We start from the raw sequence: 25,319 nt of genomic DNA, 5'->3' as shown, positions 1-25,319 counted from the left end.
AGTACAGCCTAGCGCATTTCACACAAGCTGTTAGATTCACTTTCGCCAGAAAGTCGTGTATGCCTAAGGTTAAAAATAAATGACATTTATAGTGAATGCCCCTATAAATGCTCTTATTTTTACGATTTAGTTTTAATCCAAATGATGCGTGTGCTAAGTGAGCGAACATCAAAGATCACACAACAGAAGTGCGCTCTCTCTCTCTCTCTCTCTCTCTCTCTCTCTCGCGCTCTCTCCCTACCGTTAAGTAACTTGTGCATTGTTTTACTTACTTGTTTTTGACATATCCGACCGAACTACAAACTTTTCAGTGATGTCTGTGAGAAAGGTATATTCACTCGACAAGCTCGCGCATCTGCGCCGCTGCGCGCTCAACCCACTCTGCGTGCTTTATCAGCTTGCGCACATCAGCTATACAGGCGTTAATACTGAAAGTTCAACATTATATTCATTGCATACATATACTTCGTAGACATCCTTAATCTCTTATAACTCCATTCTGCTATCTGTAGTTCTGTTGTCGGTGTTTCTTTGTCTGAATATGGCACTGATCACATGCTGTGTGGTATCGGTGTTTGGTATCGGGACATTTTAACGAGTACGAGTACAGAAGCTCAGTATCGGGCCCGATGCCAGTATCGGTATCGGTGTGTCCCTAGGCGTGACTATCTGTTTTGGCAGATACGGGCAGTGTTGGAGAATTACACTTGGTGGTACTAGTGGCAAAGATTACACATTACAAGTTTAGCAAGGTTAGCGATGATGGTATTTTTGCAATATTTGGAGGGTTTAGAAAGAAGAATGTGTTCTGCCTGAGGAAATATTTGATTATTTCAAATATGCACAATTCATAACTATTGCTATTAGAAGATTAACTTTAGATTGATGAGGAGTTGAAGGTCCTACTGCAAAGTGTCGTGTCTGTAAATGTAAAGAATGACATCTAATTACAATTGCAAATTAAGGTTACCCATAGTACTGCTAACTAATTGATTAGTCATTGAGTATTGCCAAACGTTGCGGAATATTTCTTTGTCATTCTTGTAGAAACAAAGAATTACAAAAATATACCGAAAGATGTCATGCCTTTACTCAACCTGTAAATACCTTTCTGTTAGCCATAGCCATAGCTTACAGAATCTAATGTCAGAGATAATTTCTTTATGCAATAGCAATATGTTCAAGATATGAAAGTTTTGAGGGTGTCTCTGCTGTGTGGCATTGACGTTTTGTCAGAGCTAGTTTAAAGTTCTTCTAGATTCTGATGAATACATTTTGTCTAAAGTTGAACTATAAGTTTGTGTTGTCATAAAAACAGATTATACTGGTAGGATGTGTTGGACGGTATATCAGATAAAATAAAAGACTGTGTTGATATAACATGAGATAAGCAACAGTAAATGGTTTAGCATTTTATCATGCATGTTAAAGATTTTCACCCAACCATGATGGCTTCATACTAGCTTTGTTATTTATGTTATATTTTTTCCCCCAAACTGGTTGAAGTTCCAAGTTCTTTATCTTTGGTGTTTCTACATGGGGTGCCAGTCGGGTGGCATTGTCATGTTTGCTTGCCCATTTCCCAGCATGCATCACTCCTTTTAAAAATATAACATTATAAAATCTTATTTTGTTTTGTTTTGCTTAATTTCTTCTTTCTTAAAACCACTGTATCTCTGGCACGCCTCATCAATGTCATCTGTTTGCAGTGCGTTTGCAATGCTTGATGTACTTTTGATTTGTAAATATATTAACCTGTGCTCAGGTTGCATTGCTTTTAAGATCTCTCCTGCCCAGTGTCATCACTGTTCTAGCAGCATGTATCTCTGGAATGCCTCAACTTGTCTTTTTTCCTTCTCTCTTGGAAGCATGTCAACCTGTCCTTGTCTCAGCATTTTGTTGCCCTGTCCTTTTCAAATGTGTAAAAGACTTTGCATTGACATGGGACCCTTACAATGCAGTAGTCTTTTGAAGTGGAGATGGATGTAGGTGAGATTTGGACAGACTGTGAGTAAGAAACTTGTTTTGAGGCTTAGCATGTGAAGTCTAAAAAGATAAGGAAGGTTTCAAAGGGCTTTCCTAAAAAGTACTTTAAACTTATGTTCAATCTTTTATCCAGACATTTTCGCACTTCCATGCTCTCGTTTTTTGCATATGTGTTATTGCGTTCTGACTCACTAGGAAATGCATTTGTGATATAATCTTTTAAAGCATTTGTTTCTTTTCCAAAAGCCAACTTTTTTCCTTTTGAGAAATATTCTTAACTTTTGCATGGCAATCCTATGTCAGTGAAAGGATTTGGAAAGTGTTCGCAAGACCACTGCAGTTTTTGGGTCGGTTACATAAAATTTGACAATATTTATTGGAAAGTGTCAGTTTATGCCACTGTTTATATGATTGTAAATAATTCTACCCACCCAGCATTCCCAGTGATCTGTAATTTGTCAGTGGCCAAGGTAGCGTTCATAGGTTTTTGTGAATTAACACTAAAATGAGATTTAACTTCTCTGCAGGTTTTATTATCACGAGAATACTGTAGCAGTATTGAATGATTCACTCTTGTCAAGCTGTGATCTCTTGATTATTTCATAAAATGTACGTTGCTGAGGTATCCGAAAAGTTCCAGATATATTTGTGTAATATATTGTAACTGTACTTTTTTAAAAATACTCATAATTAACAAGGCAATCACTGTGGCACATATGCAAAACGATTAACCATAATTGTAATGTGTTTACAATCTGCCTGACGTAGACTGTACTAGATTAAATAACCAGGTAAGCAATGGAAGGGTCATGCCCATGAGCCTTAGTAAACGTTTTTTAACTCTTCCTCTCTGTTGCAGCCCTGTAGCACTTTTAAATGGATTTTCGGAAGTCTCAAGATTGTTAATTTTCTCGATGCCTGTTCACAGGTTCTGTACGATTGATGTCTGTTGTTGTTTTTTTACTACTCCAAACCTTTGGTCTTATTCATTCTGGAACACTTTAACATTGTAAATGAATGTGTATTATTAGCAATAAAACTTGGTACTTGTGAAGCGGGACTCCAGACGTTTACTCAAAGCCCGTAGATGTTAGCGCCCCCCGTCGTGTGTCTTGTTTCGTGGTAGAGTAGCTGTAGTCGTTTAGTTGTTTGTCCTGCATGTTTGCATGTGTGCGTGACTTCACAAGGCATTTGTCACCAGATTTGCGGCTCTTCCAACTTCCTCAATAATGGCTCCGCTGTGGACACTCTGTGCATTTGAAATGTCCCGGTTCGCATGTTGCATCCCATTCATGCCAAGGCATGGAACACGAAACGTTTTCGGGCAAGTATGTGAATGTACTTGTGTAGTGAATGTAGTGGTCTGAAGATTTCCCCATCATCCAGGGAATGTGTTATATATCCCGGCAGTGTCCTCAGGCAGAAATCCCAGACTTGGATGGTGTGACTCACTCATGTCTGGATCCCGATGTGGTGCTGTCAGCCGTAGTTCATTTCCAAACACAAAGTGTGTCGTGCAACTTTACCCCTTGGCGATGATCTCGAAATAAAATGTCAAAACTACCCTGCAGAAAAGAGTGAGTCTGACATGAAATTGCAAGCTAGTTCAAGCTGGTTGGTGCTAGTCTTACTGGTAAGCCATGTAGTATAACAGTAAAATAAAGATTTTTGTTAAAGCTGTTGACCAAGAAGTCTTGCTAGTGAAGATTTCTAGTGGTGATACCAGCATCTAAAATGCTTGCTGGTAACTAGTTAGCTGCTTTTTTTCAACAGGGTAGTTTTACAAAATGCACATGTTGAAACCTGGATTGCATTTACTATATGTAGTAGGTCTAAATAGTCCATTGACATTTGATAACCCAATTCGCATTACGTCAAAGCTTTAGCATGACCTGCCTGTTCTCCTGTAGGTCCCGTTTCCAGGAGCCCTCAGCACAGCGAATCTCTGTCTGCAGGCCAAGTGATGGTGAACGGCCAGAAACAGAGTCTTAACCTAGGCCAAAGTCCAGACGGACGGCATCCTTCTCCTCTCACCAGCCCCTTACTGACCGACGCTGGCTTCATCCGCACAGACGACGAGGACGAGGTTCGGAGGAAGGTTTGTCTTTTGAGGAGGGGGGGAGGGGGTGGGAACAGTGTTCGAGAATAGCACCACGTGTTAGTAAAAACTTGGTTTGATAGGTCACTTTTTTTATTATATTATTAAAGTATATAATGATTTATTATTTCTTATCTATTTATTTATTCAAATTTTTATTGCTATTGTGATTGTTTTAATTTGTAGTACACAGTTTTTACTGTTGATTTGGCATGGAATGAATGAATTAAAAAATAAATAAACAAAATAAATACAAAATTTAAAAATAAATACTTGCTCTGAAAATGTCAGAATAACCAAATATTAAAGCAATTAATATGCCTAACTGATATAATGTCTATCACTTAGTTTTATTACTAATTAATATTACTAAGTATTTATTATTTTATTGCTGATAAATACTTAAAGGGGTCATATGATGCAATTTAAACATTTTCCTTTCTCTTTGGAGTGTTGGTGCATAAAGAAGATCTGCAAAGTTACAAAGAAGTCTCAAATCCAAAGAGATATTCTTTATAAAAGTTAAGATGTTAGCGCCCCCCGTCGTGTGTCTTGTTTCGTGGTAGAGTAGCTGTAGTCGTTTAGTTGTTTGTCCTGCATGTTTGCATGTGTGCGTGACTTCACAAGGCATTTGTCACCAGATTTGCGGCTCTTCCAACTTCCTCAATAATGGCTCCGCTGTGGACACTCTGTGCATTTGAAATGTCCCGGTTCGCATGTTGCATCCCATTCATGCCAAGGCATGGAACACGAAACGTTTTCGGGCAAGTATGTGAATGTACTTGTGTAGTGAATGTAGTGGTCTGAAGATTTCCCCATCATCCAGGGAATGTGTTATATATCCCGGCAGTGTCCTCAGGCAGAAATCCCAGACTTGGATGGTGTGACTCACTCATGTCTGGATCCCGATGTGGTGCTGTCAGCCGTAGTTCATTTCCAAACACAAAGTGTGTCGTGCAACTTTACCCCTTGGCGATGATCTCGAAATAAAATGTCAAAACTACCCTGCAGAAAAGAGTGAGTCTGACATGAAATTGCAAGCTAGTTCAAGCTGGTTGGTGCTAGTCTTACTGGTAAGCCATGTAGTATAACAGTAAAATAAAGATTTTTGTTAAAGCTGTTGACCAAGAAGTCTTGCTAGTGAAGATTTCTAGTGGTGATACCAGCATCTAAAATGCTTGCTGGTAACTAGTTAGCTGCTTTTTTTCAACAGGGTAGTTTTACAAAATGCACATGTTGAAACCTGGATTGCATTTACTATATGTAGTAGGTCTAAATAGTCCATTGACATTTGATAACCCAATTCGCATTACGTCAAAGCTTTAGCATGACCTGCCTGTTCTCCTGTAGGTCCCGTTTCCAGGAGCCCTCAGCACAGCGAATCTCTGTCTGCAGGCCAAGTGATGGTGAACGGCCAGAAACAGAGTCTTAACCTAGGCCAAAGTCCAGACGGACGGCATCCTTCTCCTCTCACCAGCCCCTTACTGACCGACGCTGGCTTCATCCGCACAGACGACGAGGACGAGGTTCGGAGGAAGGTTTGTCTTTTGAGGAGGGGGGGAGGGGGTGGGAACAGTGTTCGAGAATAGCACCACGTGTTAGTAAAAACTTGGTTTGATAGGTCAATTTTTTTATTATATTATTAAAGTATATAATGATTTATTATTTCTTATCTATTTATTTATTCGAATTTTTATTGCTATTGTGATTGTTTTAATTTGTAGTACACAGTTTTTACTGTTGATTTGGCATGGAATTAATGAATTAAAAAATAAATAAACAAAATAAATACAACATTTAAAAATAAATACTTGCTCTGAAAATGTCAGAATAACCAAATATTAAAGCAATTAATATGCTATAATGTTATAATGTCTATCACTTAGTTTTATTACTAATTAATATTACTAAGTATTTATTATTTTATTGCTGATAAAGGGGTCATATGGTCATATGATGCAATTTAAACATTTTCCTTTCTCTTTGGAGTGTTGGTGCATAAAGAAGATCTGCAAAGTTACAAAGAAGTCTCAAATCCAAAGAGATATTCTTTATAAAAGTTAAGAGTCAGCCACACCTACCTAAAACGGCTCGTTCTAACACGCCCACACATGTCTACGTCACTATATGGGAAGATTTGCATAACGCCGCCCAAATGTTCACGCAAAGATGTGGACAAAGCAGAGTCCAGTCGTCACATGTGGTTGCCGCAGGCATCACAAAATGGTAAGAGACGTAACATTTCCGTCACACGCTTGAGGAATTCGGCCAATCACAACGCACTGGATAGCTGGCCAATCAGAGCACACCTCGCTTTTTCAGACCAATGTGCTTTGTAAAAATCGACGCGTTTCAGAAAGGCGGGGCATAAAGGAGAAACAATAATGTACAGTATGTGGAAAATAATGTGTTTTTTGAACCTTAAACCGCATAAACACATTTCATTACACCAAATACACAAAATAATGTTCTTTTTAGCAGCATCATATGACCCCTTTAAGGCTAGTCAGTTTCTCAATTCATTGGCTGTTGTGGCAGAAGGTTACATTTGGAGGCTGCCATTGGTTTTTGTCAACCAATTAAACATCATTAATTGTAGTTCGTGAACAAATGCAAAGTCTTTTTTTTTCAAGGACCCTTGGCTAATGTTCCTCTTTAAATTACATTGTGCTTGAATTCAAGGCACTCTAGACAAATTATGGTTACAATGAGAAGTGGAAAGGCTGCTTTAAAAGCGTTTTATCATCAGAAGTACCACTGCATTTTGGTCAAGTGTCTCTGTGGACGTCTTAGAATAGGAGACCTGGAAAAACTCAACCCAAATTCCATTCTATTTAGGGCAGATTATGTAGCGGTGGAGTGAGCGGCTCAATAAACAGTGAGAGTTTTACTTTACTGAGATGTCGCTGTGTGTGTGTGCGCGAGGGTCAAGTTTGGTTTGTCAGGTGTTGTCAAATGATTTGCTACTTGCAATCAGTTGTTGGCACGTGATTTAACAGCATTTTTGGACTAAAATGTCCCTTGATGTTTATATTTATACATAATTTTTTATCAGAAAAGAAAAATGCTTATATTTTAAGTATATTTAATTGATTTTAAATGCTTATATTTGCTGAAATGTATTAAAAGCCACAAAAATCCTGTTTTGATTTCATGGCATCTGTAATAGTATAGAAATATCTCCTGTCATTCTTTTGTGAATTTTTCATTTAATTAAATTTATGCCCTCATCATTTTTTATTAGTTTAATTCAATTTAATTTAATTTAATTCAGTTTAATTTAATTCTTTTTTTCTTCTGCTCACAGAGGTTCCCGACTGATAAAGCGTACTTCATTGCCAAAGAGCTCCTGACCACAGAGAGGACGTATCTGAAGGATCTGGAGGTCATTACTGTGGTAAGACTGTAAATACTCAAGCAATCTCATGTAGCCGTTGTGTTTTCAGGATGTTTGTTGTTTTTGTGTCAGCATTAGCTTCACATACCCCTTTTCCACCAGCATGAACCGGGTGCTAGTGCTATTGCAGGTTCAGAGTTGGTTCAACTGGCGAGCCTTCTAAGAACCGGTTTGCCTTTCCACGGGCTAGAGAGCCACCACAGAGCCAGGTCTTAAGTCACTGAATACATCTCATCTTTCCCAGTAACGCTAGCGCTGCAGCGCCAAACACAACAGGCTTGTTCGAGATGCATCGGCGCACAACACCAAAGCACCGTGAAAGCGATCCAAAAGCATAAAGAGAGTGGTCTGCTTTCCAATCACTCCTGCGATACACCGACGTGCAGCACCGATGCAGCCCGAACAAGCCTAAACACAGTCAACAATGGTGGACATTGCATTGATATTGATGTTCATGGCTTTGTGAATCTACATCGGCATCCAAACACGGCGAATTCAACGTGTTTGTGTTTAGCTGCTATCTCAAAAATGGTGGTCAAAAGTTTCTGTTCATCTTGTTGGTCACGGTAACCCCGCCTCCAGACGACTCGGAAGATAGAGCGGGCAAAGAAATGACCTGTGCTTTAATGGGGATAGAAGGAGATTTTGGCACGTAGACCAGTCTCGGTCGGAGAGTAAAGCCCCGTTCACACCAAGAACGATAACTATAAAGATAACGATATTAGCGTCCACACCAGCCAACGATATCGTCTGTTTATTCTAAGCGCACGCGCGTCTGCCGCATTAAATTCTTGAGCTTGTTACAGCAGGATGGATTCTGATTGGCAGTCAGTGTTTTATCGTTCATCAGCTGGAAAAAAATAGTTTTGAAAGTGATCACAACGATATCGTTCCTCTGTATCGTTATCGTTATAGTTGTGGTGTGAACTATGCTATTCTTTAATATTGAGAACGATTTTTAGAACTATATCGTTATCGTTATCTTTATAGTTATCGTGCTTGGTGTGAACGGGCCTTAACACTGCAGGCCCCAGTCCCAAAGCAAATACAATCACTGTTCACTGAGAGCACATGCAGATCTCCTATGTGCTTAGCCGAAGCAAGTGCAATAAGCAGAGCAGTTTTTAGGGAGAGCTCCCTCATAACAACAGATGCCAAGGGCTCGAATGGGGGTAGAGAGAGCTTTCAGAACCAGCGCTAGATCCCACGGCAGCACCGACAGTGGGCGTGGGGGATGTAATCTCCTCATTCGCCTGAGAAATCTGATCACCAGTGCGTGCCTCCCGATTGATTGCCCGTCAACCGGGCAATCAATCAAAACGAAAATGCTACAAAACGGCTTAATCTGAAAATAGCTGTTTTTGACAGGGTAAAAAAAGGTGTTTTTTACACAACAATTGAGAAATTTTAACCAAACAATGTTATAGACTTTTCATTAAGAATCTAAAGAATCATATCAACTTGTGGAAAATGGGCATCCTATTACCCCTTTAAAAGAAAAAATAATTATATCGTGATATATGTCGTTATCGTGATATAAAATTACTCATATCTTGATAAAAGATTTTGGTCATGTCGCCCACCCCTAGTTCGAAGTATTAGGTAGGTTTTTGCTAGGATGATCTGGGAGTTGCTGTAGCTTTCCTAGAAGGTTGCTAGGTTACTGTAGGTAGTTACAAGAAAAATAAGGTGTTTTGAGTTTTGATAAGGTTTTCTGATTGGTTGCAAGGTCATAAATAAGCTGATGCTATGGTGTTTTAGGTAGTTGTTAGTTGTAGCTGCCATAGTGTTCTTAATAGTTGCTAGGCAGTAGCTAAGGTTTTCTAGGAAAGTGTTTGGACATTGCTAGGGTGCTCTGGGTAGTTTCTAGGGCGTTGCTAGGCAGTCGCTAATGTTTTCTAATGATTGTCAGGACATTGTTAGGCTGTTGCAGAGATGTTTGGGGTTTTGCGTAGGACATTGCTAGGGTGCTTTGGGTGGTTACTAGAGCATTAAATTGTTCTGAGTGGTTTTTTTCCTATTGGTTGGTTGCTAGGGTTTGAGAAAGTTTCTAGGGTGTTCTGGATTGTTGCTGGGCAATTGCCTGTAATACATCATGACAAAATCTTTTTTATGCCATTTTGAAGTATTTTTTTGACCGAAAGTTTGTCGTCATTTTTTTATGTTTATATCTATTTTCTGGAGGTTAATGAGAAATATTTACACAAAACATAATGCAATGATCAGGATGTTTTAGCGTACATTGTAAATTGATCCATTTACAAATGAAAGGTTAGCTTGAGCCTTTAAGATAAGGTGTAGTCGTTGTTCTTCTGCTGTTTGCCTCCTCCTGTCTGTATGTCTGCTTTGTAACGCATCTCTTTGATGTCTTACAAGGTAGCGGAAAGAAGCAGCAGGGCGACACATTTACACATCTCATAAATATTTCCTTTTGGCTTCTGGATCTGAGGCTGCTGTTTGGATCCCAGACCACCACACCCACCCATTCGCCTGCTCGCATTATTACAGCTGCATCTGTTTAACAGTTTAAACATCTTCTAGATCTCCACACAGCCATCTGTACTGCTAATGACTGAGCTGAGCGCCACAACAACACTACGGTGTTCCAGTACACAGTACTTTTTTTGGTCTAGGTATTGGGTGGGGGGTTGTTAGGGGGATTTGGGGGATGCTAGGCCTTTTCTAGATGGTTGTTAGGGATATCTAGGTGGTTACTAGGTTTTTTTGGTTGGTTGCTAGGGTTTTAAGTTTATAGGGTATTCTAGATCAGTGTTTCCCAACCGGGGTGCCGTGTAAAAAAAATAATTTTTTAATTGCTAAAATGTTCAAAAAAAGCATCTATTATATAATATCCATTTCTGATGTCGCCAATAATTAGAGATGCACTGAAATTTCGGCTGCCGAATATTAGTTCACCGCTCAGGATTCACTTTCACGTTGTGTGACGCTCTGCGTATTATCCCACTCTATGCATGCGCTCCGCTCAGTCGCTCCACTCGTATACCGTTCATGCTCATCGGAACAGCAAAGTCCACTCAAAAATCGAGCTGACAGGAAACATCGATGTAGTACAGTATTGTTTCTGTCTGCAATAGCCCTAGTAATTAAATAATGTTTACATATGTATAAAAGCCTACATTAAAATCAGTCATATAAATTGGTCTCTTCAATAGAAATTAGCCTACTGATTGCCACAATTGATGGACAATTTTTTAAATAATATTAAAAATATCTGTATGACATTTAGGGCTGGACGATATGGCAAAAATTTATATCACGATATATTTCTTAATTTCTGTCGATACGATATAATTCCGATATCGATATGAACACTATTAAAAAAAGACTCAGAAAAGCTGCCAAGAACGCCCACAACCTACAAACTTCTGAAACCTCCTCCTATAAAACGATATATTATAATATATAATAAAACTTGAAACTATAACATAGGCTGATTATTCTTACGGACTGAAACAAAAGTGTTTTAGCCAGCATAAAGAATAGAAAAAGTGCTCAGAGTTGCTGCAGAAAACCGAAAAGAAAATATGCAACAACAAAAACACATGTTGCTGGAGACGGGCTTATTGAAAATGCAAATTCATTCTCTGTTTCCATGGTAACGGCTGCACACAAAGCAGTGCTCCGCTTATAAACGCTGCTTTTTTTTAGATCAAATGAAAATGGCATCTGAACTTTTCCGAAGACAGTTGGTTGCCTTCAAAGATGCATTCATATAAAACACCCGCGCCGCGTTTTGATTTTGGAAAGTGCAGTGATCATGTTTATTCAATGAAGTCAATTCAATTCAGTCCTTTTGGAAAAAAAAATTTGCGGTCAGTGTTGATATTGTGGCGGGCTGCCACAAATAAATCAATGCATGGGAAACACTGGTAATGTATTTTGAAATATCGGAAATGTTAAAAAAAATCATATCACCGTTATTGAAAGTAAATGGTGTTATATATTGATATTGAATTATTGTCCAGCCCTAAGTATAATTAATTCCACAAATAAATCAATGTATGGGAAACACTGGTAATGTATATCGAAATATCGGAAATGTGTTTAAAAATCATATTACCGTTATTGAAAAAAATTATATCGCGATACATATTGATATTGAATTATTGTCCAGCCCTAATGACATTATGTTCTGCAGTTCTTGCCTGTTGTACCGAATATCTATACTTTTCAAATTATCATATCGAAGTTAGAAATTCAAATATTGTGACAAAATTAATTTTGTAGGGTGCCACAATGTTAAAATTTCCAAAGGGTGCCGCGACTAAAAAAAGGTTGGGAAACACTGTTCTAGATAATCACCCACGTTGCTAGGGTTAATAAGCTGTTTCTTGGGTGTTCTGTATAATCCCCAGCACGTGTTCTGAATAGTTGCTAGGTGGTTGCTAAGGTTTTTTGATTGGTTGCTAGGGTGTTAAGCAGTTTTTTGGATGTTCTAAATAGTTGCTAACATGTTGCTAAGGTTGTTGCTAGGGTGTTAATAAGCAGCTGCTATGGTGTTCTGAATAATCAGCACTAGCATGTTTCTAGGTGGTCGCTAAGGTTGTTGCTATGATGTTATTAAGCATTTGCTAGGGTTTTCTGAATAATCACCAATATGCTACTAAGTAATGCTATTTTTTTTGTTTGCTTGTTAGCGTGTTAATAAGCAGCTGCTAGCGTAGCCTGGGGAATGTTGCTAGGTGCCTGCTAAGGTTGCTGCTCAGGAGTTAAAAGCAGTTGCTAGGGTTTTCTGAATAATTGCTGATAGGTTGCTAAACGATTGCTAAAGTTTTTTTCTGATTGGTTGTTAGAGCTCTGGTTAATAAGCAGTTGTTTGAGTGTTCTGAATAATTCCCAGTATGTGTTTAGGTGGATGCTAAGGTTATAATAAGCAGTTACTAGGGTGTTCTGGATAATTGTTAGCATGGTTGCAGAGTTTTTCTTTTATATTTTTTTATTATTTTTTTTAAGTTGGTTTATACTGTGTACTTAATAAGCATCAGGGTGTTGGGGATAATTACCAGAATGTTGCTAGGTGGTTGCTAAGGTTTTCCAGTTGTTAGTGTGTTCTGGATAATCACCAGCATGTGGTTGCTAATGTTTTGGGCTGGATGCTGAGTTTTTTTTGGTTGGTTGCTATGGTTTTAAAAAGCACTTCTTAGGGTGTTCTGGATAATTGTTTACATGTTGCCAGGAGGTTGCTAAGGTTTTTTTGTTTGGTTGCTAGGATGTTAAGCAGTTTGTAGGGTGTTCTGAATAGTTGCTAGGTGGTTGCTAAGGTTTTTTGATTGGTTGCTAGGGTGTTAAGCAGTTCTTTGGATGTTCTAAATAGTTGCTAACATGTTGCTAGGTGGTTGCTAAGGTTTTTGGTTGGTAGCTAACATGTTGTTAAGGATTTTTGGGTGGTTTCTAGGGTGTTTCTTGGTGTAGAATATTTTTTGCAAGGACTGAAGTCGCAGTGGATGCTTTGCAGTGTCCAGATCATGAGAATAAAGAGACAAAGAGTCTTTATTCATGGATTCTTCTGTCATCACGTCACACAGTCTGTTTGAGATAATCATCGCACTGTCTGCTGATCTGCTCATGTTTGGATCTAAATGAAGAAGTCAAATGGTTTTATAGTGTTGTTATAGTGATGTGACGATGGAAAACGTCTACAAAAGCTTCAGGGGGTTGATGTGTTCCTCCATTTACTGTAGACAGTTTAAAGACTCATATCATGGATAGTTGATTTTGAATAAGAGTTTGATGAGCTACATTCTTCTACAATTCATCCAGAACATGAATGCTATGAAAATATTCTATTCTTACGTTTCTCTTCCTTTCCTGTATGTTTTCAGTCCTTTCAGAAGTCTGTAGAGAAGGATGAAGCCATGCCGGATTCCTTGAGGAATCTCATATTTGCCAGTTTTGAACCGGTGTACAAATTTCACGAGACCTTTCTGAAAGATGTGGAGCAGCGACTGGCTCAGTGGTGTGTATTTCAGTTAAGTGTGTTTGTTATATTGGTGTCAGGAATGTGTACAAACTGCTCCAACCATAACAGACACACACCTCAATGTGTCATTCAGTATTTTAATACATTGTTTGATGCCTTTTCATCTGCTTGTCAAAAAATAATTACGCCAAATCAGATCTAGTTGGTCGTAACCTGACATGAAATTAACCTCGCATGATTGAAATGCCTAGGCCGCATATTACCCAACAAAAAATCAAAGAAAAAATAATAGGAAATTATATTTTACATACAGAAAATGTGGAAATGACATTATTTTCATAAGTTAAACATTTTCTGCTACACTTTGGTCCTAACAAAACCCTTTATGTTCATAATATTGCGTAATTCGATACTTGTTTTCTGGTGTCCTCCTTCAGGTTGCATAACTGGTTTAACTAGCAAGATTTGTTTAGTCAACAGGCTTCACAAATTGAGAAATTAAGTTTTCCTAGTCACTAGATATACCAGCATTTATCAACCTTGACCAGGATCAATATTATTTGTAAAATAAATAAATATGAATATTTATTGATAGTATTTTTATATATAGTATACAAATAACATATTTATTCATATAAATTTTATATAATTTATGTATAATTATTTATATAATATTATAATTTGCCAAATTACTATTGTATTATCATTTTATTTTTTAATAAAAGAATATTTTTATTATATTTTATATTTTTAAAAACAAAATTAGAACATATAATTTTTATTGTATTTATTCTATATTACATAACAAATATACCACTGTATAATTTATCATATATATATATATATAGTATAGATATATCATAATGTGTGTGTAATGTTTTTTTTAATTAAAGTGTGATTCTGTAAATTGAATATTTTATATATATATATATATATTATGAATATTATGAATATTATTATTGAATATAAGATTTAAATAACTTATTTTCTGTTCTATTACATATTTATATCTATTTCTATATTTTATATATTTATTTCTTTAGAAATAAAGATATATTTCCATATTATCCAAATTAACATTGTACCATCAGCCACACCTGCCATATCATGTCTTTTAGAGCACAAGTCACTAGAAATGTTTAAAAAAGCGTTAAGTCTTGGCACACAGAACAAACCTGTAGTATCAGACTATACACATAACGTGTCCTGACAGTAACTATTGGAGCTCTGCTGACTTAAATGTTCTCCAGCACGGCTGTAATGTTTAATACTGCTCTGTGGGGAGCGGGTTTGGACCCGTGTTAAAGGACGGGATGATAAATGGAGGTTTTTGTGTGTGGTGGCTGGTGTGATGGCTCTCGGTGAGGAGCAGGGAATGGCTCAACAGCGTGATAGATGACACTGAGTTCACTGATGTTCAGGTACTCAGTAAGTCTGCGTAGATCGATGTGCAACAGAGACATCTATTGGATGACATAAGAACTTCAGTTCACCCAAAATTAAAACTTTAGTAGAATTTACAGCATGCTCATGCATTGAAAGTAAATGGGGACTGGTGCTGTGAAAAGGGACAAAAATCCACATAAAAATCAGGATATTTTAAGAATTTCTATAATACTTTTGATAACTTTTGATATGTGTAAAAAAAAAAACTTAAAATATGATAAAATGTCTTTAAATAAATCATTTTAAGATATTTTTTATTTCATATATGTGTCTCGGTGAGGAGCAGGGAATGGCTCAACAGCGTGATAGATGACACTGAGTTCACTGATGTTCAGGTACTCAGTAAGTCTGCGTAGATCAATGTGCAACAGAGACATCTATTGGATGACATAAGAACTTCAGTTCACCCAAAATTAAAACTTTAGTAGAATTTACAGCATGCTCATGCATTGAAAGTAAATGGGGACTGATGCTGTGAAAAGGGACAAAAATCCACATAAAAATCAGGATATTTTAAGAATTTCTATAATACTTTTGATAACTTTTGATATGTCAAAAAAAAAACTTAAAATATGATAAAATGTCTTTAAATAAATCATTTTAAGATATTTTTATTTCATATATGTGTATATATATATATATATATATATTTGTGTGTGTGTGCGTGTATATATATATATATATATATATATATGAAATGCATTCTATTCATTGTTCTCAGGGAAGGCAGATCCAATGCACACATCAAAGGAGACTACCAGCGTATTGGAGATGTAATGCTGAAGAATATCCAGGGTTTGAAGGTCAGAACATCTAGATCTTTCTGTGATCCACTTTGATATCAGTGAGATATGCGTTTTGGATATCGTGTTGTTCTCTAGAGCTTGGCTGTGAGATGTAACATGGATATATAAAATTGGATATTAAATGGGAAATAAAAATTGCCATCCAAATGTTTGAAAACATCTCTTCAAAATAATAACAACAATGATAATTATGTATATTTTTTGCCATGGTATTCTTTGAGTATCATCATCCAATATCATGACACATCCAGGTAATGTGTTTTTGGCCATGGTATGATGGTAACACTGTTGTATTCTTTGAAGTACCATAGTATTATTATTATTTGGTGCCACCACCACAGATAAATTAACTCAACTCAATGAACTTTCTGGCTTCTCAGCTGCTGACGGCTCATCTCCAGAAGCATTCGGAAGCGTTGCTGGAGCTGGAGAGGATGTGTCGCTCGTCCCGGAAGCTGGAGGGTCTGTGTCGAGACTTTGAGCTGCAGAAGGTCTGTTATCTGCCGCTCAACATCTTCTTCCTGCGGCCGCTTCACCGCCTCATGCACTACAAACAGATCCTCGAGCGACTCTGCAAACATTATCCACCGACACACGACGACTTCAGAGACTCGCGAGGTACTACATGGGACAGCTGCTTTAATCTCAGAGTTCAATCTCAGTTCTTTAATGTTCTAAAGATCCTTTTCGCCTGTTCCAGCTGCGCTTGCTGATGTTTCTGAGATGGTTGTGCAGCTTCACGGCACCCTCATTAAGATGGAGAACTTCCAGAAGCTTCTAGAGCTCAAGAAAGACCTCATTGGCATCGACAATCTTGCACTCCCTGGACGGGTTAGTTCATGAAATCAAAAATGACGCCATCATGTTCCTGAATATGAACGAGTTATGAATGCTCTGATCTCTCTCGTTGAGCTGGTTGTGTCTGTTTTGTCAGGAGTTTATCAGACTCGGTTGTCTCAGCAAACTCTCTGGAAAAGGTCTACAGCAGAGAATGTTCTTCTTGGTGAGAGCTGCTTGCTTCCATATACTAGTTACATCTACATAATACAGCTAGATGGTTTGTTAGAATTATGACCCATGTTGCATCCTTTATTAAAAGTACTGTGGTGGTTTGATTGCTATGATACCTAAATGTACTGTGAATAGTAGAAAAGTACTTTATGCTCATGTTTTATTTCATAATTTATTATCCTTTGATTTATATTATTTGTTGTTGTTGTTTTTTAAATTTGTTGTTTTATTTGATAGTTTATTATTTTCTGTTTAATTTCTATATTTGCAATTTAGTTTTATTGTATCGTTTTTAATTTTGTTTTCTATTAATTTATTTGATAATTTTATCTTGTTTTTTATTTTTATTTATATTCAATAATGTTTTATTTGATCATACTTTGTTATTTTGTTTGTTTTTAAAATTATTAATATTTTCGTTTTTTTAATGTTTTATTTTTGTGTTTTTATTATATGTATTTTGTCTTTAATTTTATTATTATTTTATTTTGTTTTATTTGTTTTTTATTTTATTATTATTTATTTGTGTTTTTGTTATATTTTGTGTTTTATTTAATTTATTAATATGTTGGTTTTATTTAATTTTATTATTACCAAAGCAAAGTATTGATTTCATCAACAAAAAAAAAAGACGTACCATGATATTATGTTTTTTGAAACCTTGCTATAGTTCTTTAAAGTGCCTTGGAATGCCAATTTAAGTGAATCATCTTTCTTGATGTTTTTAGGAGAGGTAAAGTAATGAACACTAATGTATTAATTTATCTTGAATATGTTTTCAGTTCAATGATGTTCTGATGTACACGAGTCGAGGGATGACGGCCTCCAATCAGTTCAAAGTGCATGGCCAGCTTCCTCTGTATGGCATGACGGTGCGTAATATTTGATTCATTTTTGACTTGGACTTAAACAGTGATGGTTCCTTCAGGTCTGTACATACAGTATATACCTCTTTTCATTGATGGTACTTTTCAATATACAACAGCATTCCCTGTATTTTAGCGCACACTGACTGTTTGTTTTGGCCACGTTCCCGCTGCCTCCATCTCTAGTTACTAATTGCACAATCACACAAACAGGAGCGCCATTGTTCTGCAGGCCGCAGCTCCAGCACTTCTCCCAAAATTGCATATTGCGTGTAAATGTAACACGCAACATTCAGATGTTAAATTGCTGTCTTGATGAGGTTTTAATTGAAAAATAATGAATGCTTATATTCAGACCTTGGTACAGGATTATTATTATTATTATTATTTATTATTCTGTGTAAAATGCATCCACATGGTCAGCATGTTTCTAACTGATGGGTTAATCTATCATGTTGGTCTATTTGTGTAGATCCGTGAAAGTGAGGACGAGTGGGGCGTCCCACATTCCTTCACTCTGTTTGGACAGAGACAGTCCGTCGTCGTGGCTGCCAGGTAATTATCATATTCACTAGCTAACATGTTCAGGGTTTAACTGGTTAATTATTACATGGACGGCTGGCTTTATGCTTATCGGTGTCCATGCTGTCTTATGTCCTTGTTGTCTGTCTGAGGAAAACGGATATGCATGTTCAATGTCCAAATGTGCCTTTTTATTGTGTGTCGTGCTCAAGAAATTCATGGGAGCATCATGATGCTTATATAAATTGTGAAATGCAGTTCCAAGGAAATCACATTCAGTATCAGCAGATTATAAAGAGGTATGCAATGTTATTGTTCTGTGATCTAGTGCAGTTGTATTGCGACATTACATTAAAGCTGTTTCAAATACATTGACTGAAATGAGTTTGGAGAAAATCTATACTGAATGAATACAACAGAAAAAAAACACACACAGAAATGCTACAGGATATTTAAATGAGTTGAATAAAATGGATAGACCCGTCATTGAATTCTGATAGTACAGACCACAGTTCAAGCCAAAAAGTAACTACAAGCCTTTTTAAAAATAATACTAATACTAATAATAATAATATAGCAGTAGTAGTTGTAGTATTATATGTAATACGAATAATAATATTCATAATACTAATAACTATAATAATTATTATTATTTATTATTATTGTTGTTGTTATATTTATTTATGTATTTACTTAATAATTATATATTATTTATATTACTATTACTACTAATAGTAATAATAGTAAACAATTTGAACAATTATTGTTATTTATTATAATGTATAAATAATAATAATTGTACTAATAATTATAATCAGATAATAAGACTTTTTTAGTTTTTAATAATAATAATAATTAGTTGTAGTAGTAGTACATTTAATTATATGAATAATAGTATAATATTAATAATATTAATACATCATAATAATAATAATAATTGTTGTTGTTGTTATTAAATAAATATTTATTTTAGACGGCATTTTAGTAAATATTTATTAATCTACTATGTGCTGTGCCTAATCTGTGCTGTGTCCCTTCCCTGCGGTAATCGTAACAGTATCACTGTCTTAGCACTTTAATTGGCAGTAGCTGCAGTAATAACATCCTCGTCCTCTCCACAGTTCAGCGTCTGAGATGGAGAAGTGGGTGGAGGACATCAAGATGGCCATTGAACTGGCGGACAAATGCAATGGCCCCTCGGCTGAGATCCTGTCCAGCAGTTTCACTGACAGCAGTAAGTCACTGACCGTTTTCCCATTTCATTATCTGCATGTTAACTACTCTGATCTGACACAGGCCAATGCTTACAAAGAGCTTCATGACATAGAAATATATGTTTCAGATGAGTAGTGCTTTGATGTTTTGTTGTCTAATGCAATGACATCCATACGTTTTTGAGTGTGACATAAGAGCAGTAGTTGACAGTAGTGAACAGTGTGTGCTCTGGATCTCAGCATCATGTTTCCAGTCCTGCAATCCTTCAGCAGCTCTTCTTCATGTCAGTCTGATACACACACATGCTCTTTTCTTCTGCTTTATTCACGTCAACTAAATCTTTTCTGCTTTTTTTCATCCTATTGTTCCTGCCGTCTAGACATTGATGTCATTGTGAAGAGACTGTTTGCTCTTGTGACCTGATGCATGAACTCGCTCCTGATTTCAGTGTATTGACAGTTTTTATTGCCATTGTGTCTCATATTTGACCTTATGAAAACCTTTCTGACTTCAGAGGACAACGTCTACCTGCTTTATATTGAATGTTGTCATTTTCTGTGAAATATGTTTGTTTGCTTATTAATTTATTATTATTATTATTATTACATATATGTGGCATACTTTATTTATTTACTTTATTTATTGATGTTATTAATTTCATATATACAATTTTTATTATTATTATTAGTTTAAATTATTTTGGAATATGTGTGTATAACATTTTATTTCTTTATTAATGTTATTTGAAACAAAAACAGTAAATAACCTAACAAAAATGTATACTGGTTATTTGGTAATACAATGGTATAAAGGTAATACAACACTGGTAGTAGTTGGTACTTCCAAAAAAACATGCTATACGCATAATAATAATAAATAACATAATATTAATCGAACATGGTAACTTGTTATTACTATGGTATTCATGATAATTAGGAGTACCATGTAAATGAATTTTAGTACCGTGGTATTACCATCACTGTACCATAGTACTGCCACCATCCAAAAATAGAGTGATGAAATCACACAGTAATACTATAGTACTTTGATATATGCCATGATTAGCATATTTATGTATCCCTGATATTGACATGGTACTCTGCAGTACCTGGAGGAAAAAATAGGATTTACCATGGTATGGTACAAAAACATATAACCTATCGATATCACAACCTTTCATTATTTTCTTGTTAAATGGCTGTTCTTCCCATATTTCCCAGAATCCCCTGAGGAATCTAGCGCTGACCAGGAATCAGATGATGACCTGAGCACTTCACAGACGTCTCTCGAGCGGCAGACGCCTCACCGTGGTAATACCACGGTTCACGTGTGCTGGCATCGCAACACCAGCGTGTCCATGGTGGATTTTAGCGTAGCGTTAGAGGTACCGGAGCACAGCCGTCCTCTTCCAGAGCTCCAGAGCTCCAGTCTCTGTGTCGTGTGTCTCTGTGTGTGTGTGTGTGTGTGTTTAACCTTCCTCTCTTTCTCTTTCTCTTTCTCTCCTCTGGGAACTGCGACTGTTTTCAAGGCATCACTCGTAATTGGTCCCACATGGAATTTGTGCACCATTCGACATTTTCATGATCTGAAAATGAAATCTGAATTTATAAAATGAAAATGAATTCATGAATATCTGAATTCATGATCTGATTGAAATATGAAATTAAGCATGTTAAATGAAGCAGTGAGTTTCATTGGTAGCTGAAAGCATTATCAGATTCACTCAACTTCAATATGAAATAATCACGTACAAGTGTGCAAACACATGAAGCTGAATAATAATTACAGAATTTTCATTCACTGCAGAAAATCCTGCTCTTAATGAGTGTTTGTCTAATTATCCAGTTAAAATATCTACAAATCCTTGATACAGTATCAATTTTTCTTTGAGTAGCAGCACTGCATAAGTTCAATTTAGATTCTAAAAGAAATATGTATTTTATTATATTTTATATTTTACTACTACTGTATTTATATATACATTACTGTTAAAAGTTTGGAGTTGGTAAGATTATTATATTTTGCGCATTAAATAAGGCATCATTTACGTGATCAAAAATACAGTAAAAACAGTAATATTTTGAAATATTATTACAATTTAAAATAACTGTTTTCTATTGTAATATTAAATGTAATTTATTCCTGTGATGCAAAGCTGAATTTTCAGCTTCATTACAGTCTTCAGTGTCACATGATCCTTCAGAAATCATTTTAATATGCTGATTTGCTGCTCAAACATACATGAATGAGTATTATCAATGTTATAAACAGTTGTGCTGCTTCATATTTTTATGAAAAAAAAACATGATATTTTATTTCAGGGTTCTATGATAAATAGAAAGTTTAGAAGAACAGCATTTATTTGAAATAGCAAGCTTTTGTAACATTATAAATGTCTTTACTGTCACTTCTGTTCAATTTAATGCATCCTTGCTGAATAAAAAAAAAAGATTATATATATATTATTTATTTTTTTACAAAATTACTGACCTCAAAGTTTTGAATATATAGATGTATCTTGTTTTAAGGATTTATAGATGTTTTTAATGGAAAGACTAGTTCTAAACTCATTAAGAAGTGTTTTTGCAGTGGTTTTGTGTTCTTCATTAGATGAGTCTTGAACATTCAGGTTCCTGCTGTCGTCTTCCTCGTGTTGTTTCCTCTTCAGATCTTCAGGCCGTATCGTTTCTTCCTCCTCATTCGGATTCTGTCCGTGTCCCAGTGTGTCTCTCATGTCTCTCTCTGTGTTTCTCTGTCCTGCACTGTGTTAGAGGACCCTAGTCCAGTCAGTCTGTCAGAGGCTCCCATTGCGGCCCCACTCAGGGCCCAGGGGCCCGTGTCTCTCTCTCTGGTGTGTTGGTATCGTGTCCAAAGCCTCTGCTTTAGTGAAACCTGCAGGAATAGAGAGGTAAAACATGGACGCTGTAAAATGTACCATTTCACTTACAATGATTTGTTTGTTTAGCCGATGTTAAAGTACAAGAAAAGCTAACTGAAATAAAGCTGGATTAAAACAACAAAAAACAAATATTCTTTAAAAAATCTTAAAATGTTGAAATGTTGCCTTGGCAACTAACTGAAAATAAGTTTAAGTATTTAAATTATTAAAACTGAAATAAGAAATTACATTTTAGTATCACTGATGTACTATTATAGTTTTTTATTTTTATTTATTTTTTTAAATTACAAATAATTTATTTAAAAAGAACTTAAAATACTTAAAATAAAACTCGAACTGAAATAAGTAGGAATTAAAAGTAAATACATATATTAAAAGATCTAATAAAAATAAAAGCGCATTAAGTAGCAACAATATTTCATTATATTTTTAATAATAATAATATGCCATGTTATTTTATTTCACTTTAATTTTACAGTTAAATAAAAATAATAACAATAATAGTACTACTACTACCAATAATAATACTAATAACAATAGCGCGCATAACAAAATTACTCATATAAAGCTAAAACCTATTTCAAAAAGATTAATTTATACTACAATAATATATGAATAATGTTAAAATAACACTGCTTCAAATGACAACAGTGGATTTGACATTCCTGCAGTTTATCAGCAGAAATGTCACACGGTCAATGATTTGTTCAGGTGAAAAATTGTTTGACGTTTATATTACTGCCCTTAATTGAACAACCTGCTCGTAACTGAGCTGGACTTTCTACATCTGTGCACATATTATAACTAATATGGGTGCATTTTATCAAATGCCAGTTGGTTTGTCGTGTCCTCTGAACACTGACTGTACTCTGGGTTGTGATGGTGGTTCAGTTCAGTGCTTTCTCTCTTTGAACGTTGTTGAATGTCTTTGAATGATCTTCAGTTGTTCACTAACAGCACACATGTGATGCTATATATCAGTGTTTTAACACGCTGGTTGAAGAGTTCCTGCATTTAAAACAGATAGAATGGAGTTGAACTCTTTTAACTAGACACTGCAACAAAAAATGCAGCGATCATACCATGAAATGCTGAATAAACTGAAAGATGCAATTGCATGGCCGAAGATGTCTGTCTGACGCATGTGTACATGAACTAACAATTAAAAGGAGTGCAGACAATCCGCAAGAACACATCCTGTATGAATGGCCCTATTTCTGTTCAGATGTGCAGTTTATCAATAGTCAAATTAAATGAACATGATGACACTTTATGCTGCCAGTCTCATACCTTTGTTGTGCCCAGGGTCCAAAATATACAGCTGTACAAAAAAAAAAACAGAGTATAAAATTGCCTTTGGTAAATAAAAAAACAAATAACTGGCCTAATGACCTCTAGCCCTTTTAGAAACTTCAAACTACAATTTTTAAAATTGTTAAATTATGATTTGCATGATTTAAATCACAATATAAGAGAGACTGACATCAGTGATGTGACAATCAAATATATTTGATTACTAAATACTAACTCAATATAACAATATACATGTTATTTTAGTATCATTGATGTACTGTTATAGTTTTTGTTAATATTTTGAATTAGATTTTTATATTTTCTGTTTTCACTTTAATTTCAAAGTTGTTTATATAGTTTTTTTTATTTATTAATTTTAGTTTATTTGATTGGAGTGAGATGTTTTTTTTGGCAACAAGTTACAAAAATACACACATTTTATTCCAAGTAACACAAATGTTTTTAACTATAATAGCACTGATATATACTTTGTAAAAAATGTAATATATTATTAAATAAATATATTAATAATATAGATGCCGTTGTTTTTTGGACCCTGGTTGTATCTGAAGCATTTTCTCTTTGTTTTCTCATTGTTTTTTGTCTTTATTCTTCAGAATCAGCTGTCTGGGAATCTGCTGAGAAAGTTCAAAAACAGCAACGGTTGGCAGAAGTTATGGGTGGTCTTCACCAACTTCAGTCTGTTCTTCTACAAAACACACCAGGTCAGAAATGTTCATAAAATATTACTATTAACATTAAATTATTTATTAATATTAAATATTATTAATGTTTCACACAAATTGTAATCGATTCTCTGAGCAGAATGTGAGTAATGTGGCAGGAGTCTTTGGCCGTATTTAATTTGAGAGTCTCTTTGCAGGATGAATATCCTCTGGCCAGCCTTCCTCTGCTGGGATACTCCATCACTATTCCCTCAGAGTCTGAGAACATCCATAAAGACTACGTCTTCAAGCTCCATTTCAAATCACACGTCTACTATTTCAGATCTGAGAGCGAGTACACGTTTGAGAGGTACGGCAACCAAAATAAACCAAAATACTGAATGTTCAGAACGGAAAACTACCGTACTTAGTGATACTACACAGTATACAGAAGGTCCAACAAATAACCATTTTCATAATAATAGTTAAGTTAAATGAGTAAATAAACAAAATGTATATATTAAATAACTGCATATAAATATTTAGTTGTTTCAGTAATATATATTATACTTTTAGCTATTTTTGTAGTATGTTTCCATAGTAAAAATACTCTATTACAGAAACATGCTACAAGTACTACAAGTAACATGTTAAAAGTACTACTAAAAATAACTAAAACAAAGAATAACATGTTTTGTTACAGAAACATAATACAAAATATTGTTTAATGCACAGGTAGTTCCAAGTCAGTTTAATCACTATTCTATATTAATGCTCTGCTTTAATTGACGCACGTACGCGCACACATCACTCGCACACAGAGATCGGAGATTGCACTGCGTACACACAGAAACATTCAGGAGCACAGTAACTTATTGTCAACACTGCCCCGTGACTTTTATTAATAAAATAGTTTTAATACTGAATCACTACATTATATTTCTCAGCAACGAGGAGGTAACTAAACTCACAGCTTCATTGTTTGTAGAGAGAGATGCACAGATGCAGGTAATTCATGCGCAACTTTCATCCCCTGTCTGTCTCTCTCTCTCTCTCTCTCTCTCTCTCTCTCTCTCCCTCTCTCTCGATCGATCGATAAGTCATTCATTCAAGTGCTAGAATTCATTCAGAGACGTGATACATGTGCATATATATATATATATATATGTGTATG

At 35.6% G+C, this 25,319-nt stretch overlaps 1 protein-coding gene across 1 annotated transcript in view; it reads left to right on the top strand.

Annotated features, from left to right (window-relative positions):
- Positions 1-25,319, top strand: part of farp1 (FERM, RhoGEF (ARHGEF) and pleckstrin domain protein 1 (chondrocyte-derived)) — a 106,346-nt gene that overhangs the window by 79,646 nt on the left and 1,381 nt on the right. The window contains exons 10-22 of the mRNA XM_016243740.1: positions 3,897-4,084; positions 7,392-7,481; positions 13,325-13,458; positions 15,590-15,671; positions 16,055-16,292; positions 16,375-16,505; positions 16,609-16,677; positions 17,468-17,557; positions 18,024-18,106; positions 19,195-19,307; positions 20,509-20,672; positions 24,098-24,205; positions 24,364-24,515. Of these exons, the coding sequence (XP_016099226.1) occupies positions 3,897-4,084; positions 7,392-7,481; positions 13,325-13,458; positions 15,590-15,671; positions 16,055-16,292; positions 16,375-16,505; positions 16,609-16,677; positions 17,468-17,557; positions 18,024-18,106; positions 19,195-19,307; positions 20,509-20,672; positions 24,098-24,205; positions 24,364-24,515 (1,642 nt within the window). The remainder of the gene's footprint in view (positions 1-3,896; positions 4,085-7,391; positions 7,482-13,324; positions 13,459-15,589; positions 15,672-16,054; positions 16,293-16,374; positions 16,506-16,608; positions 16,678-17,467; positions 17,558-18,023; positions 18,107-19,194; positions 19,308-20,508; positions 20,673-24,097; positions 24,206-24,363; positions 24,516-25,319) is intronic.

This window comes from Sinocyclocheilus grahami, unplaced genomic scaffold (genome assembly GCF_001515645.1).
Source record: "Sinocyclocheilus grahami isolate Dianchi unplaced genomic scaffold, SAMN03320097.WGS_v1.1 scaffold699.1, whole genome shotgun sequence".
NCBI lineage: Eukaryota > Metazoa > Chordata > Actinopteri > Cypriniformes > Cyprinidae > Sinocyclocheilus > Sinocyclocheilus grahami.
Note: the sequence above shows the minus strand (reverse complement) of the source record. Positions and strands in the feature narration are given on the sequence as shown.